We start from the raw sequence: 15,446 nt of genomic DNA, 5'->3' as shown, positions 1-15,446 counted from the left end.
GGATAGATTTTTCTCGTTTGCTTTCAAGCTTCTTTCTCGACACAATGTGAGTGAAGAACTTCGCCATGTAAAATACGGAGAAATGCTGTCCAATCAAGCGCTACGGGTTAAAATAGCCTTGCTCGTAAAACACACTGTGTTGCGTGCTAAGCACAACTGTGTTCTTCTCGACACGACACAACTGGAAACTGTGTCGTGTTGATTTGATGCAGCACAACACAATTGAAGTGCTGTGCCAAACCGAAGTGTCGTACACGAAAATTTATGTGTCAGCACTCCAGGATTTGTGTTGCACGATATGTACTGTGCTGTGTTTGTGTTTTTTGTCGGTCCCTGCTTTTGACGAGCCCAAACACGCATCGCAGTACAGTGCTGAACAGAGTGACATCGGCTCGAGCGTCACGGCAGATCAACCACATTCGGTTACCCAGGGTCAACATCGAATTTGGTAAAAGCAAGCTGAGTTACTTTGGCAGCACGATGTACAACAGCCTGCCGGAAACAATGAAACAAGCCTCAACAATCCATAACTTCAAAATACAGTTGACCTCAACCTGCAAACAACACATCAGTCGCTACCTCCGCTGAAATAACAGCCATACTAATACCTCTGTATATCTCTTTTTATTTATCACCTCTCCGCCTAGACCACCGCCGCCTCAACACACCACCGCCTCAACATACCACCGCCTCAACACGCCACCGCCACAGCATACCGCCATACCACCAAACCTCCACACACCGATACCTTCACTGCAAAATCTACATCATCGCTTCTTCGTCATGTATCCAGCTATACACGAACTATGTAAACTCATCCGAATAACATACACCCATAGAAGAGGTAACAGAAATCCAATGCCTTTTTAGCAAATCTCTGTTCCGATAATGCTCTGAAATGTGCACTGTGCCGAAGACGGGATGTTTGAAAAACCGTAAAGCGGGCCATAGACTACACAAATTGGCCTGTACAAATTCGATGTTTCCACGACGATTGTTTGATCTATGCTCGCCCATACACTATACAAACATATTTCACGCGAACACAAATGATTGCTGGCGAAAACAGCAACAGCAACAAAAAAAACCATCTCCACCCCGGCTGGGAGAATGTTTTGTACAAAATATTTCGATCCCGACCGATTTTACTCCAACCGTTTGGGCGCTCATTCAAGCAGTGCCATACACTATGCAAATCGTGCTCACAGCGACAAAATTTCATCGAATTTCATCGCATTTGTACAAATGTTGTGTAGTCTATGGCCCGCTTAACTGGCATAAGGACTCGGCTTCCAACCAAAATTATGCATGACCACTACATTCAAGCGAAACAAGAAAAACATTTTATGGGATTTCGTTCCCATTGGATAATCCATCCCAGAAACAAGAAAATAAAAATAATAACCACAGCGCCGTGGGGAGATTCGAACTCAAATTACCATTCAAATCGTCTTACCAGTCCGACATTTTAACCAGTGTACTATTCGAGCTTCATGCAGGACGAGGGATATTTGTCATAGGCTTTCTGTCACCGATCAATCACAAAAAAACGCACAACGGCGGCTTCCCGGCGTTTGGCCTCCTTTCAATGCATTCCTTTGTCTTTTGATGGAAACGGGAAAGGGAACGGGAGTGAAGGAAACGGGAAACCCATTGAATGAGAACTGTGTTTGCTTACTGCCTGCTATTACATACACACGCTACATATACACAGCTGCTAAAGCCGGGCAGCTTGGCCGGTGATTGTTTGCCGGTGAATTGAAGGAATATTTTTGTTGTTGCTTTTGCTACATACACACGCACAGCTTAGCCGTGGTTGTTTGCTGGTGGATTGAATTGAAGCAATGTTTTTTTTGTTGCTTTTACTGCATACACACGCACAGCTTGGCCGTGGTTTGCCGGTGCCGGTGGATTGAATTAGAAGGATATTTTTGTTGTTGCTTTTGCTACATTCACACGCACAGTGCTCGGTTCGCTGGCGGCCTGGTGTTGGCCGGTATTTATTTCCATCCTTCTTCGTCTTGTGATGCGATAGGCAGGGACGTGCAAACGTTTTTATTTTGTTTCTTTCAAACATACGCAATTCGGTTAACTTGGGAGATTAATGCCAGTGGGAGCAAATCGAATCAGCACCGGTCGCGTTATCTTCTTGTACCAATGATGCTATGTAATTGACTACACGCCATTGGCACAGAGACTGAATTTTGGGTGTAGTAACATAACAACGTTACATTCCTTTAAAAGAGCAATTACTTGCTCGCTAGGAATGCTATATCATGAATTCACTACCGATGCCTAAAATAAATCTAAATCTAATATGCATTCGGTTTTCATCCGGTGGAATGGTGGGAGGTCGTGAACGCCGTTTGGAACGTGAAATCCAACGCTACTGGATTAGATGACTTACCGATTAATTTTCTCAAGATTGTTCTTCCGATAATCCTACCACAACTTACGTACATGTTTAACAAATTCATCTCTACATCGCTGTTTCCTAGCGATTGGAAGCTAGCTAAAATCATACCTTTGCGCAAAAAACCTCAAATAGATGCAATTACTAACCTACGGCCCATAAGTCTTCTTTGCAGCCTCTCGAAAGCTTTTGAGAAAATTCTCCAGCAACAAATGATTAATCATATTGAACAAAATCAACTTTTCTCAACGTATCAAGCTAGTTTCCGCAGAGGTCACAGCTGCAAAAGCGCTTTTCTTCGCGTTCAACACGATCTACTTACGGTTATAGATAGGAAAGGTACCGGTATCTTGGTGCTACTCGATTTCACAAAAGCTTTCGACACGGTCACACACTACAAAATTTGTGAAAAGCTGGCGAGGCATTACAACTTTGATTCCGAAGCAGTAAGTTTAATTTCAACGTATTTGCACGGTAGGACGCAAACCGTCTATATCAATGACAAATGCTCAACCAGTGTAGCAGTAAGCTCAGGTGTGCCTCAAGGATCAGTTCTTGGACCTATTCTCTTCTGATGTTTCATCAATGACCTTCCAAACGTTCTAAAGTCTTGCTCAATGCAGATGTATGCAGCTGATGTCCAATTATACATAACTGCAACCGGTGAACCTACTAATGTTTTAGTTCATTTGATGAATCAAGATCTGGAAAGAATTGCCGTATGGTGTAACAGGAATGGACTCTTGATAAATCAGAGCAAGAGCAAAGCTATGCTGATTTCGAAACGACGCTTAGACAACAACACTGTGATTGACAACCTGTTTATGGAAGGAGAAACGATCTCTTGGGAAGACCGTGTCAACAATCTAGGCTATGTGTTTCAAAACGACATGCAGTGGAATCGTCTGGTTGCCCAACAATGTGGAAAAATCTATGGTTGCTTGCGTACGCTATATTCAACGACGTATCTTGCGCCAACAACAACCAAACTAAAACTTTTCAAGGGTCTGATTCTTCCACATGTCATATTTGCTGATGTACTTTTCCTTAAACCGAGTGCAGCTGCCATGTGTCGCCTGCGAATCGCATTAAACTGCTGCGTACGCTATGTTTATGGGCTGAACCGCTTCGACTCGGTTAATCATCTGCATAAAAATCTCATAGGATGCTCTCTTCAGCAACTGTATGCTTTCCGAACCTGTCTGTTCCTGCACAAAATCATAAGAACCCACTATCCTCCAACATTGTTCGACAAAGTTTCCCAGCTGCAAGGGCGCCGACGGCAAAACTTAGTAGTCCCAGAAAATCGTACAACCATTTTTGCTAACTCCTTTTTCATCAGAGGCGTGGTTAACTGGAATAGATTACCAGCCGACTTAAAGCGTCAAACGTCAGAAGCAATTTTTAAGAGGGAATGCCTATAAATGTATACATTTTTGGAATAATTGTTAGTAATTTGTTGAGGAAAAAGTTCGTAAATTTAAAAAGTGAAGAAATCAGAATTAGAAAACCGTATGTAGTAATTAAAAAGGTGAAGACCTTACGCTACTGTAATAAACAAACAAACAAACAAACAAACAACACGCACAGCTTAGCCGGTGGTTGTTTGCCGGCGGATTGAATTGAAGGAATATTTTTGTTGTTGCTTTTGCTACACACGCACAGTGCTCGGTTCGCTGGCTGCCTGGTGTTGGCCGGTATTTATTTCCATCTTTCTTCGTCTTGTGATGCGATAGGGAGGGACGTGAAAGCGTTTTTATTTTGTTTCTTTCAGAGATACGCAATTCGGTTAACTTGGGAGGTTAATGCCGGTGGGAGCAAATCGAATCAGCACCGGTCGCGTTATCTTCTTGTACCAATGATGCCGTCATTGGCACAGAGGCTGAATTGTGGGTGTACAAGTGTAATCGTTTTGGACAGTATGCTGCTGAATATCCAACCAAAGAGAGCAAGGGTAAGGATGGAAAGGAAAACCCAAGGCTGGGAAACGTGCAGCTATTAGCGTGTTTAAGTCGTCCAGTGAAAATCAATTGATCTTCGTACGTGTGAGCTGATGATGGCAAACGTGTTAAACGTCCCAGATCTTGAGCTGAATGTGATATCGGTGAGTAAGATTTGCGCTAATGGCTACATTGTCTCGGGTGGCTGGTGGCTGTATGTCGAGATAACGATAGTCTCTACAAGGTATGTCAAGTTGGTCAGTAAACAACGTGTGCCGCAAGGACTGCTGATCAGACTTGTAAACCATCGACATTTTCTCTGACAGTCGCACAGCCTGCTTTTATCAGTTTCATTGTTCGTGCCATCAAACGAATGCGACCGAAAACTTGCCGAACAGTCGACTACCATCAAACGAAACGACATTCATTCTTCTTTGTGTGATTGTCGAACGAAATTTTGTGGCTTGGTACACGAGAGGGATAATTTGATGGTCAAACGACCATAATTCCAGACAGTTTACGACATCGCTTATCTCTTTCACGCAGCAGAACTTACAGACTCAATAAGCAAATGCAATCTTTTCTATTCACTCCCTCCTGTTGAAAAAAAAATTTGCCACTCTGCAGCGCCGGGTGATGTTTGGATGTGTTGGTCGAACAATGTGGAATGATTATCTCGATTATCTACGCAAGAGGGATGAAAGTCAAACGACTAACCACAATAAAGATCAAAATTTCATTTGACATTTTTTCGCTCTCCGATCAAACGATTGCCCTCTCCACGATTGTCACGAACGATGTGTAGTGGTTGTCTCGGGAAAAATTCAAACGATGGTGACCACTTACAAGCCTGCTGCTGATATGTCTTGGTGGTATCGAGGTATCCTACCTATCTGAGGGTCCGGCGCCAATCGACCGACGCATAGGGCTGAGATAAGAGATCTCCACTGCTGGCGGTCTGGGGGGGGCGTCTTCACTTGCTGCCAGCCAATGTTTTCGTCAACTGTGCGGATTTCAGCGGCTAGACTACGCCGCCACAAGATTCTTAGCCTGCCTCTTTTTCGATGCCGATCTGCATTCCAGTCAAGCACCTCTCTGTAGATCTCGTTTTCATCTCTTTGCAGCGTGTGCCCAATCCATCTCCACTTACGTTCCCGAATCTTAATTTCAAGCGCCTTTTGATGACACCGGCGATGTAGTTCCACGTTTGAAATCCAGTTGCCAGGCCACCAAGCGCGGACAGCGATTAACAAAAACTTACAGTTTTCGCGTCATTACCGCATATGTGCATCATGTTTTGCACCCGTACAACAATACGGATTTGACGTTTGAGTTGAAATTCGGATTTTTATTCGTAGATAGATTGGGCGTGAGCGCCAGATGTTTCGGACACTCGCAAACGCAAATCGGGTTTTTCTGATCCTGGTTTCGATGTATTTCTTGGACCACCATCAGGCGTAATCTGGCTTACAAGATACTTGAAGCACTCCACATTCTCAACCTGTTGCCCAGCTACCACGAAATTGGAACAATTTTCTGTGTTGACTTCCATCGAATTTGTCGAATTTGCTCTGCATGTCTTGCGGTCTTTGGGCGAGCAAAACAATACCGTCTGCCAAGTCAAGGTAGTTTAGCTGCTCCATTGTCAATCCTCGGTTTGGTCTACAGTCAATCGATCCAGTCAAGATCTCATCCATTACAATGAGAAAGAGTAGCGGTGGTAAGATACATCCTTGCCTAATTCCAGCAGTAACCGGGATTGGATCAGATAAAAAATACATCGTCGTGCAGGACTTTGTAAGGGGCCGTTCACATACCACGTGGACAACTTAGGGGGGGGGGGGAGGGGGGTATGGAAATGTCCACGCTTGTCCACGGAGAGGGGGGTAGGGGTTTGGGTCATGTCCACGTGGACATACTTACTTTCAAAATATTTTCTAAATGTGAATAAATATTAAGATGTTTAAATCAAAGTCTTAAAATTGCAAAGCTTTCCAGTTTAAGTTTTAACAATTAGTTGCTGCTAGAAAGCAAATGATAAATATGATAATTTAGAAATCATATATTTATATCAGGAAATTCTTATTCGTTTTTTTTAAATCATCCATTTCAATAACAAAGAGGCAAAAAGTGGTGTTTTCTAACTTTCAAATTATTTGTAATTTAGAAAAAAAAAATATTTCAAATCTGTCCACGTGGACAACCGGGGAGGGGGGTAGGGGTTTGCCAAATGTCCACGCTTGTCCACGGAGGGGGAGGAGGGGGTCAAAAATCTCATTTTTCTGTCCACGTGGTATCTGAATGGCCCCTAATAATCGGTTGTGTATGGTCATCGCCACAAAATAAATGATCAAAAATTTATGTTAATTTTCTATATTGGCAACATTTTATTTTTCTCCCACCCATCTCCCGATTACTTTGGTCATTTTTGTTGGAGTGTGGCTGTATTTAAATTTCACTTACGGCTTAGGGTACGAACACAGTGAGCGCGAAGCGAACTGCGAAGCGAAATATTCATTCACCGGATGAATTTCGCAAGTTCATTTTTGAAGGCCGGCCACAGTGTACGCGAATTGCGAAGCGGTTCAACACTGAAAAAAAATCTTCTGTTTTGCAAAAATTAATCACTTGTGAAAAAATCTTTGCAAATTAATTTGCAGAATCAAAACTGTGAGCGAGGGATACGTACCGCGCCAAAAAAAAAATAATCCGCGTTAATTCCGAAAAACCACGTTAACTTCGGAAAACCACGGAAAAACCTTGCGCGTTCTAGGACCGCGGGGATCATGAAAAGGAATCTTAAGGTCATGAATTGCCTGGACTTTATGAGTACGTCGGAGAATAGATTTTTGACACCATAGAATAGAATTTTGACAATAGATTTTGTGGATATTAGGTGAGAAGAATCAATTAGAAAAAGTCGAAATTTGCAGTCTGACGCTATGAAACGCCATTTCAAAATCCAATACGGCCAACCAGCTTAGGCCTTAGGCCTTAGGCTGATGTCATGCTGAAGCAACTAGCAACGCAACGCAACGCAACGTTCCAATAAGATTGCGTTGCATTGCATTGGTATGTCATGCTGGCGCGACCTGTCACTTTGAAATTCCCTACAAATCATCACTTCTCTACATCTGATAATGCTTTGAATCGTCTCCTTTCTTTCCGGAGCCATCAAAAACTCATCAAATCACGACCCGGATTACAAGAATGCCGAAATTTGAACCGACAAAATTCCTTGTTTTTTTGCCGGAACTAAGAATTCATGAAAATTTTCTCGCCGATTAAGATAGTTTTTAGTTTATTATCACAAGTTCGGACAGATCTTCGTACTATTGTGCGTAAAACTCGGAATCACTGCTTCAAATCGAGAAAAAACAATGTTCCTATTGGATTTCCTACTAGTCGCGCTACTAAACACATTGGCATCAGATTGGTCGCGCTACTCAAAGCAACCAGTATGACAGGTCTGCGCGATTTCCATGGAGATCAAATGAGAGCTGGTTAGTCGTGTGAACGTTGCGTTGTAGGTCGCGTTGCTAGTTGCTTCAGCATGACATCAGCCTTACACCCAAAATAATTTTCACTTAAAAAATAAGTGACATCTGTAGTAAATTCTCGCCATACGTAATTTCATTTGAATTTTAAGTGATGGGTCAAGTGAATTCATTTAAGTGACCGGTCAAGTGAATTACACTATGACGTTCGAGTGAAATTTATCTGAATTTCTAAGTAAGTTTCTAATTAATTATCTCTCGCGTTTTTAAATAAAAGAACATTTATAGAACACCACTTCGATTTCAAATACTTACATTATGCTTTCACCATAAATTTATTGATTGGAAAATTCCATCGTTATCCCAAGGGAGATCGGTTACTGCGGATAGTGCGACTTCTAAATCTTCCCTGCCGCAAACCTGAAAATCTCTCCAGTTCAATCCACAAGCTGAAACATAATAACACCTTTAAATAACTTTTTCTTTCATCACGTTTAACACAAACTACCGCCAAAATCGCCTAGTAAAGAATTGGGAAAATCCAAATCCAGCATAAGCTTTAAACGCTGCTCTTTAGAATTTGCCATTTTGAACTCTGAAAATAAACACAATTACAACCCGACATTCACTTGAAATTCAAGTGATGGGGTAGTGAATATTTTTTCTCACTTCAAATTCAAGTGACGACTGAAGTGAATGTGGATGAATTCACTTGAAATTTAAGTGACTGCCAAGTGAAATGTATATGTCGCACTTGAATGGAAGAAAATCACTGGATCCTTGTTTTTAAGTGAAAAATCATGTGTATTTTAAGAGTGAATTTGGGTTCAGTGTACTCCGAGACGCTCGACAGCCTGGCCATGCTGCTGCTGGTGCTGTTGTACTGCGGCTGGCACCGAATTGTCGTGCCGGATGTTGTTGCTTTAGTTGTTGTTGTTGCTCTGCTGCCGGTGCAGCACTTGCTGCTGTCGCCTCGGTGCTGCCGAGGATTTTTCGTCGCCGTTCTTGTGCACTTCGTTGAACGTGACGAATGCCACTCGATGCGAATACATGCTGTTCCAGTAGCACCCTTTGTTGAAAGCTGTAGGCGACGCATGACACTGCCCTGCCGGATGTCGTTCGGGGTGCTTTCTCCGGATCGCTTTCGACTCTGCTGCTCTCAATATACCGTCCAGTTCTTTTCTCCGGAATTCGGGGTGCAGCGGACGCTGCCAAGCGCCACGCACGACTCGTCGCGCCTTCTCCTTCGGCTGATGTCATGCTGAAGCAACTAGCAACGCGACCTACAACGCAACGTTCACACGACTAACCAGCTCTCATTTGATCTCCATGGAAATCGCGCAGACCTGTCATACTGGTCGTTTTGTGTAGCGCGACCAATCTGATGCCAATGTGTTTAGTAGAGCGACTAGTATAGGAAATCCAATAGGAACATTGTTTTTTCTCGATTTGAAGCAGTGAATCCGGGTTTTAAGCACAATAATACGAAGATCTGTCCGAACTTGTGATAATAAACTAAAAACTGTCTTAATCGGCGAGAAAATTTTCATGAATTCTTAGTTCCGGCAAAACAACAAGGAATTTTGTCGGTTCAAATTTCGGCATTCTTGCAATCCGGGTCGTGATTTGATGAGTTTTTGATGGCTCCGGAAAGAAAGGAGACGATTTAAAGCATTATCAGATGTAGAGAAGTGATGATTTGTAGGGAATTTCAAAGTGACAGGTCGCGCCAGCATGACATACCAATGCAATGCAACGCAATCTTATTGGAACGTTGCGTTGCGTTGCGTTGCGTTGCGTTGCTAGTTGTTTCAGCATGACATCAGCCTTCTTGTTCACTCCGCGACACACACGTCTTCTCGGAGCAGCAGATACCGCCCTGCCAGACAACATGCACGATTGATTGCCCCCGACTTACTGCCTCGCAGTCGCACGCACTCGCCAACTTGCGTTCTATTTTCCGGAACTTCTGATGACAGATTCCTTTTTCGCTGCTGCCAAGTTATCCCACCAAATCCCCAGTCGGAATCATTCCGATAATGCGCTCGATTTCGGACGGTTTTGGTGTTTTCGAGCAGGCGTTTTAGATAGTGATTTCTTCTCGGGATTTTTCCTGCAGGATCATGATGGTCCGCTGCACGCTTATAATATTTTCATGAGGAGTGGGTTTTATTTTTATTAAATGTTGCCAGTTTGCTCGTATCATATCGAATTATATGTTGAAAAAAACCGGAGCAGAATTCGAATGTAACAACCTTGCACCAAAATGCGACGTATGGGAGTTGATTTTGATGAGGACGATGTTGGTTGCTGCACAACGTGTCTCCAGGGAAAAAATTATCGTCAAGTGTTTCGACATACCGGAACAAGAGCAACGGAGCTATTGGATCTCATACACAGCGATTTGTGTGGTCCGAGGAGAACGTGACGATTGACCAAGGCCATCAACTGTGTTCAGAAGTCAAGTGAATGAAGAGAAATCAGAATAGCTTTTCAATTTCCAAACGTCGAATTTTCTTCCCACATATTTTTTTGAACTGTTGATCTTTGACTTGGAAATTTAAATTGTAGATTTGAACTTCATATTTTGGGTAGAGTCCCTGATCTTGGAATCAAAACTGAGTATTAATTATTAATACTCTTTCAACCTCCCCGTGGTGTCGGCTGGGATGCTAGTAACCTAAGCGGAGATCGTATACCCAACCCCGGTGGATGCTTTGGTCGCATGCATACTTAGAAGGCGGCCGCACGCGTCTGTTCTCCCGGTTAGGGGCGGCTCAAACAGCGTATGTCTCGCAACGAGCGGCTGAATATATGAAATGCGGCTCCCGCTAGCTAAGTCCAAGATGGCAGCTCCATCACGAGATAGGGACCTACTGCTCCCGATTTATAAAATTGTTACGGAATCTGAAAAAAAAAATACCGACCTGGAACTTATTGCATGAAAACATGGACACGAATTGGAACTTGGAACGTTTCAACCCTTGTCCAACAAGGCAAGCTGGCTTAACTTGCTAGAGAAGCTAGCCGCTTCAAGCTTGAAATTCTAGGACATAGCGAAGTTCGTTGGCTTAACGCTGTAGAACGCAAGACACAGTCCGGGCAAGTACTGCTTTACTCTGGCATACGAGGAGAACACGCTACTCGGGAACGAGGAATTGGTTTCCTATTAAGCCCGCAGGCCCATGCAGTTCTCATTAGATGGGAACCGATAAACAAAAGCATTATCGTAGCCAGATTTAGAACACGGGTTAGAAACCTTACAATGTTATGCGCCAACTGACGTTGCCGAATTGTAGAAGAAAGAGCAGTTTTACAGTCAACTGAACAGCGTGGTTGAGAAAATTCCGAAGGGTGACATTGAAATCCATTTCGGCGACTTCAACGAAAAACTGGCTCCGACAATCAGGACCTTGAGCGCATCATTGGGCACCATGGTCTAGGGCAGATGAGCGAAAACGGAGAGCTGTTTGTAGAATTTTGTGGTAACAACAACATGGTGATCGGTGGATCGCTCTTCCCCCATCCACCAGCACATAAGGCCATTTGGGTTTGGCCGAACAGAAAATCAAATTGAACATCTGCATCAGCCGAAAATGGAGAAGAAGCTTTCTTGATGTAAGCTACAAACGAAGCGCAGACATTGCATCTGACCATCACCTCGTCCTTGGCGAGATACGACTGCGAGTTGCGCGTGTCCAACGGCTACACTTTTTCTATCATTTTAAAAGCTCGTATAGTTTCTATTTTTCAAAAAAAAAAGTTTAACCGTAATTTGAGGAATACGTTCCTCTTTGTTTATAAAAATGTAAAGTTGAGTATCGATCCTGTGAGTTGTGCATATCGAAAATTAATCAAGGCCCCTCGCTCCTCTCCCACCCTCTATTGTAGTGTTCTTTTGGGTGAATAAATTATATTCAACAGATTAAACTCAACTTAAAAGAATTTTTGATAAATTTTGCATTTTTCAGAGAATTTTCTCTAGTGCGAAATTGTTGCGTAGAAATATTATCATAGAGACAAACCTTGATGAAAATTGCGTATACGTTCAGAACAAAGTGTACTTGTTTGTTTTTTAATTCGAAAGTTAACACTAAAAGAAACCGTTTCCAGCAAAAAAGTGAAAATGAACAAAAAGTTGCACGGGACAGTTTTGTTTGGAACGGCAATAGGTACCAAAAATGCTGTTCTTCTAGCAGTGTGTTATTTAACAAAATGAAATTAAATTAAAAAACGCTAGAGAATGTACTGTTTCAAGAAACGAATAATTCCATGACATTAGTACCAGGGAAATTCAGTTTTAGTGATAAAGATTAAAAACATATTCCTTACCTTAAGCAGCTCTCAAAATGTTCTCCGATTATTCCGTTTTGATATTGAAATTTTGGTAGCTCGATACCTGAAAAATAAAGAATAAGGAAATGATTATACACAGTCACTTGATAAATAGGATTAACCCATAAAAAAGACAAATGATCCGAGAAATTAACTGCGACAAAAGTGTCATTTGAGCATTTCTTGTAAAAGCTGAAAGGTGAAATATCTTTACTTTAAATTTTATTCTATTCATTTCAATACGGTAGTTCCTGCTAACCAAATCTAGTTCCATCATGAAGGCTTTTCTCCAACATCATTGAATAGGGGATAAGTATTGCGTGTCTAAACTTTCCTCCGATTGAAATGAAAAACGCAAAATATTCGCCCGCTACTTTACGTTACAGAATGATTTTGAACATTTTTCAAATCAACTTCGCATTTTTTCCTCAAAAACTAGCCACCGATTTGGGGCAAAATTTTTGTCATCTTCTTAACTTTTTTTTTTCACCATTCAGAATGGTGACCTGTGTCGGAAAAGAAAATGCTGCTGGGAGAAAAATCCAATGATGGTCCCAAATGCCTAGCTATGTGGCCAAAAACAGCACCAATCCACGTTGTAGACACTCCGGTAGCTACTTACCATGGAAATACGCACTAAAAATCAGTATGTGTAGGAAATTTCACATTTTTATCACCAGTGGTTAACGCGAAAAACGGAGAAAAGACGAGGTTTTACACTTTCTGACACAATGGACGATGATGTCTTGTACGGGTTGGATGAACGGTGAAAAGCAAAGAAGAAACGAAAGCAAGAGGGGAACACCGCACGCACACTAACGTAAATTTGCGATTTTGTTCACGGCATCCCCTGCGACTGAGCTTATTGGTACTGCTTGTTTTGATATTTTTGACAGCGAACTGTTGACAAACAACATCCGTCAAAACTTTCATCGCAATGCACTGAAATAAATGCGTTGGCGAGAACTAACTGACATCTCCAAAATAAAATTTAATTTAATGATTTAATAATCTTGGATCCGGTTTTTTCCTTCCCACTCGGAAAGGTTATGCATACGTTATGTGATCCTTGCGGGATCTACAAGACCACATACCAACCTGTCTGCACCAAATTTGGGGAGAAGGGCATTGATGATGCAGTACCGCCATGTATCTCTAACTGCAATTCCAGGGTACACAACATTTGAACAAATGCGATGAAATTCGATGAAATTCTGTCGCTGTAAATACGATTTGCATCGTGTATGGCACTGCTTGAATGATTGCGCAAACGGTTTGAGTGAAATCGGTCGGGTTCGAAATATTTTGGCATCTGTGGCATGGTGTATGGTGCTGCTTGTACAAACCTCAGGCCATTTACTCAGCCCCAGCCGGGGTGGAGAAACTTTTTTTGTTGCTGTTGCTGTTTTCGCCAGCAATGTCGTTGTAGTTCGCGTGAAATATGTTTGTATCGTGTGTGGGCGAGTATAGAATCAAACAATCCTCGTGGAATCATACCATTTGCCCAAGCCATTTGTGTATATAGTCTATGGCCCGCTTTATACCAGCTCTAAAAAAAAGTTGAGTGCGGTTGCTCGGGTCGAAATTTGGGTCCGACTGCATAGAAATTTGTTGACTGATGAGTAATTTTGATTCGAAGTGTAACTTGAGTTTTGTTTGTTTTTTGCATTGTTTTGTATGCATGCAATTTAGCAGCGATTTTGCGTGTCTTGTATAATATTCTTATATTTCTCACCGATATTATTTAGTATTTCATTCGTAATTTTTCCAGTGAATAATCTGAGATATGTTCAATCCAGTCACGCGTACCATTCCGTCTTACCTTATATCGCGTCTTGTATCGGCTCGCTTTTTCAACGTTAAAAATTCGACGAATCTGGGATTTCCTTGCGCCTACACCGAAGAAGAAACACGCAAGATTTTAGACACCCTCAATCAGGATGATTTCGATCAGATTTACAAGTATCTTCATAGAGAACAATTTATTCTTGATTGATTTTTCAACATTCCTTTTGCTTACAGATACAACATCTCTAAACCACGAGCGAAACGTATTGAAGGATGGCGCAAAAAGTTCGGGAGTTTTATATCCCTTGATCAAGTTCTTGAGCTGGATGGGTTTGGTATAACCGTATTGCGGAAATTTTACGACTCCATAGTGGACAATCCAAAAAATGTCCAGCACACCGTATCAAAATCTATTCAGCGGGATATCAAATTCACCACACCTGTTTTTCCGATCAACTTGATTCCTAAAATACAATCATGTGTATCTCTATACGTCGGGTTAGATTATGTGACTTGGGCTAAAATCCGCCTTGTTAAGAACCAGCCATCGGAACTGACCTTTTGGAATAGTTACAAAATACCCGACCGGAAATTACATGTCAATGAACTAATTCGAAACGTGAATCAAATGAGTCAGCTCATCCCTGAGGGCGATGTCTACGTAATTGAAAATCCAGCCGTCGCGCAAGCATCGGCAATGGGTAACGCTGTACAAACCAATATAAATGTGCAGAAATCCCAGCTCATTGCCATGATCATGCTTTCGTTGTCTAATCGATGTACGGAAGATGTTGAACTTTCCGCTAATAATGTACTTTTCTTCAAACAGTACGTCTCTGCCCGGTTATTCGGAATATTTGTTGGAAACGAGAGGGTTTCCGCTGATACTGTGGTTCGTTCGCTGATGGAGCGCCAGGTGGGCCCGAACGAAGAAATCGTTACGAAAGTTCAGTCCCGTTTGGCTATTCCTTCTGGAATGAAAGTGGTGTACGAAGAAACGGATAGTGCCGAGAAGGAATTTCTCGGTCAGTCTGCGTTGCTGGGCATTTCATTTTTGAGATTGTGCGTTCTCAAGTGTGAAGACAGCTTAAAAATGTTTCAGCGATAGTCAAGTTGTTAGGAAATCAAAAATGTTGAGTTTGGAACGTAAAATGTACAGCTAGTCGATTAAAATGGAAAGGGCTTTTCCCCTGCAATAAAGATGAAGATAACGCGCCTATCTTGTATGGGAAACTCTTTCGAACAATTTCAATTTATTTGAGAAAGTCCTTTAGATTTTTCTCTTGCCGTAAAAACATTTATAACCGGATATTTTATAGGGTAATGCATTAATTTTTCCCGAGATTTTCATCCCTTTTGAATGCATTAGTTTTAAGCTTATACTTGATTAATGAGAAATTTTTCAGAAATTTATAAATTCAATGAGACATATATATAATATAAAGGAAAACGGATACTAAATTCAAAACAAAA

General features: G+C 41.9%; 2 protein-coding genes across 2 annotated transcripts in view; one reads left to right on the top strand and one right to left on the bottom strand.

Annotated features, from left to right (window-relative positions):
- LOC129742429 (probable helicase with zinc finger domain) overlaps positions 1-12,932 on the bottom strand; it is a 43,254-nt gene extending 30,322 nt beyond the window's left edge. The window contains exons 1-2 of the mRNA XM_055734327.1: positions 12,808-12,932; positions 12,183-12,249 (exon numbers count right to left, since the gene is read on the bottom strand). The gene's annotated coding sequence lies outside the window, so the exon portion shown is untranslated. The remainder of the gene's footprint in view (positions 1-12,182; positions 12,250-12,807) is intronic.
- A 901-nt stretch (positions 12,933-13,833) lies between these two features.
- LOC129741008 (uncharacterized) lies at positions 13,834-15,446 on the top strand. Its single transcript, XM_055732701.1, has 2 exons — positions 13,834-14,147; positions 14,208-15,446. The coding sequence occupies exons 1-2, from the start codon at positions 13,972-13,974 to the stop codon at positions 15,079-15,081; spliced, it is 1,050 nt and encodes a 349-aa protein (XP_055588676.1). The 5' UTR covers positions 13,834-13,971; the 3' UTR covers positions 15,082-15,446.

This window comes from Uranotaenia lowii, chromosome 2 (genome assembly GCF_029784155.1).
Source record: "Uranotaenia lowii strain MFRU-FL chromosome 2, ASM2978415v1, whole genome shotgun sequence".
NCBI lineage: Eukaryota > Metazoa > Arthropoda > Insecta > Diptera > Culicidae > Uranotaenia > Uranotaenia lowii.
Note: the sequence above shows the minus strand (reverse complement) of the source record. Positions and strands in the feature narration are given on the sequence as shown.

What these genes read in the sequence shown, in the direction of transcription:
- LOC129741008 (XM_055732701.1), top strand. Translation starts at nt 13,972, where the DNA reads ATGTTCAATCCAGTCACGCGTACCATTCCGTCTTACCTTATATCGCGT. An exon ending in GATTTCGATCAGATTTACAA is followed by an intron (nt 14,148 to 14,207) that starts GTATCTTCATAG and finishes TTTTGCTTACAG; the next exon opens with ATACAACATCTCTAAACCAC.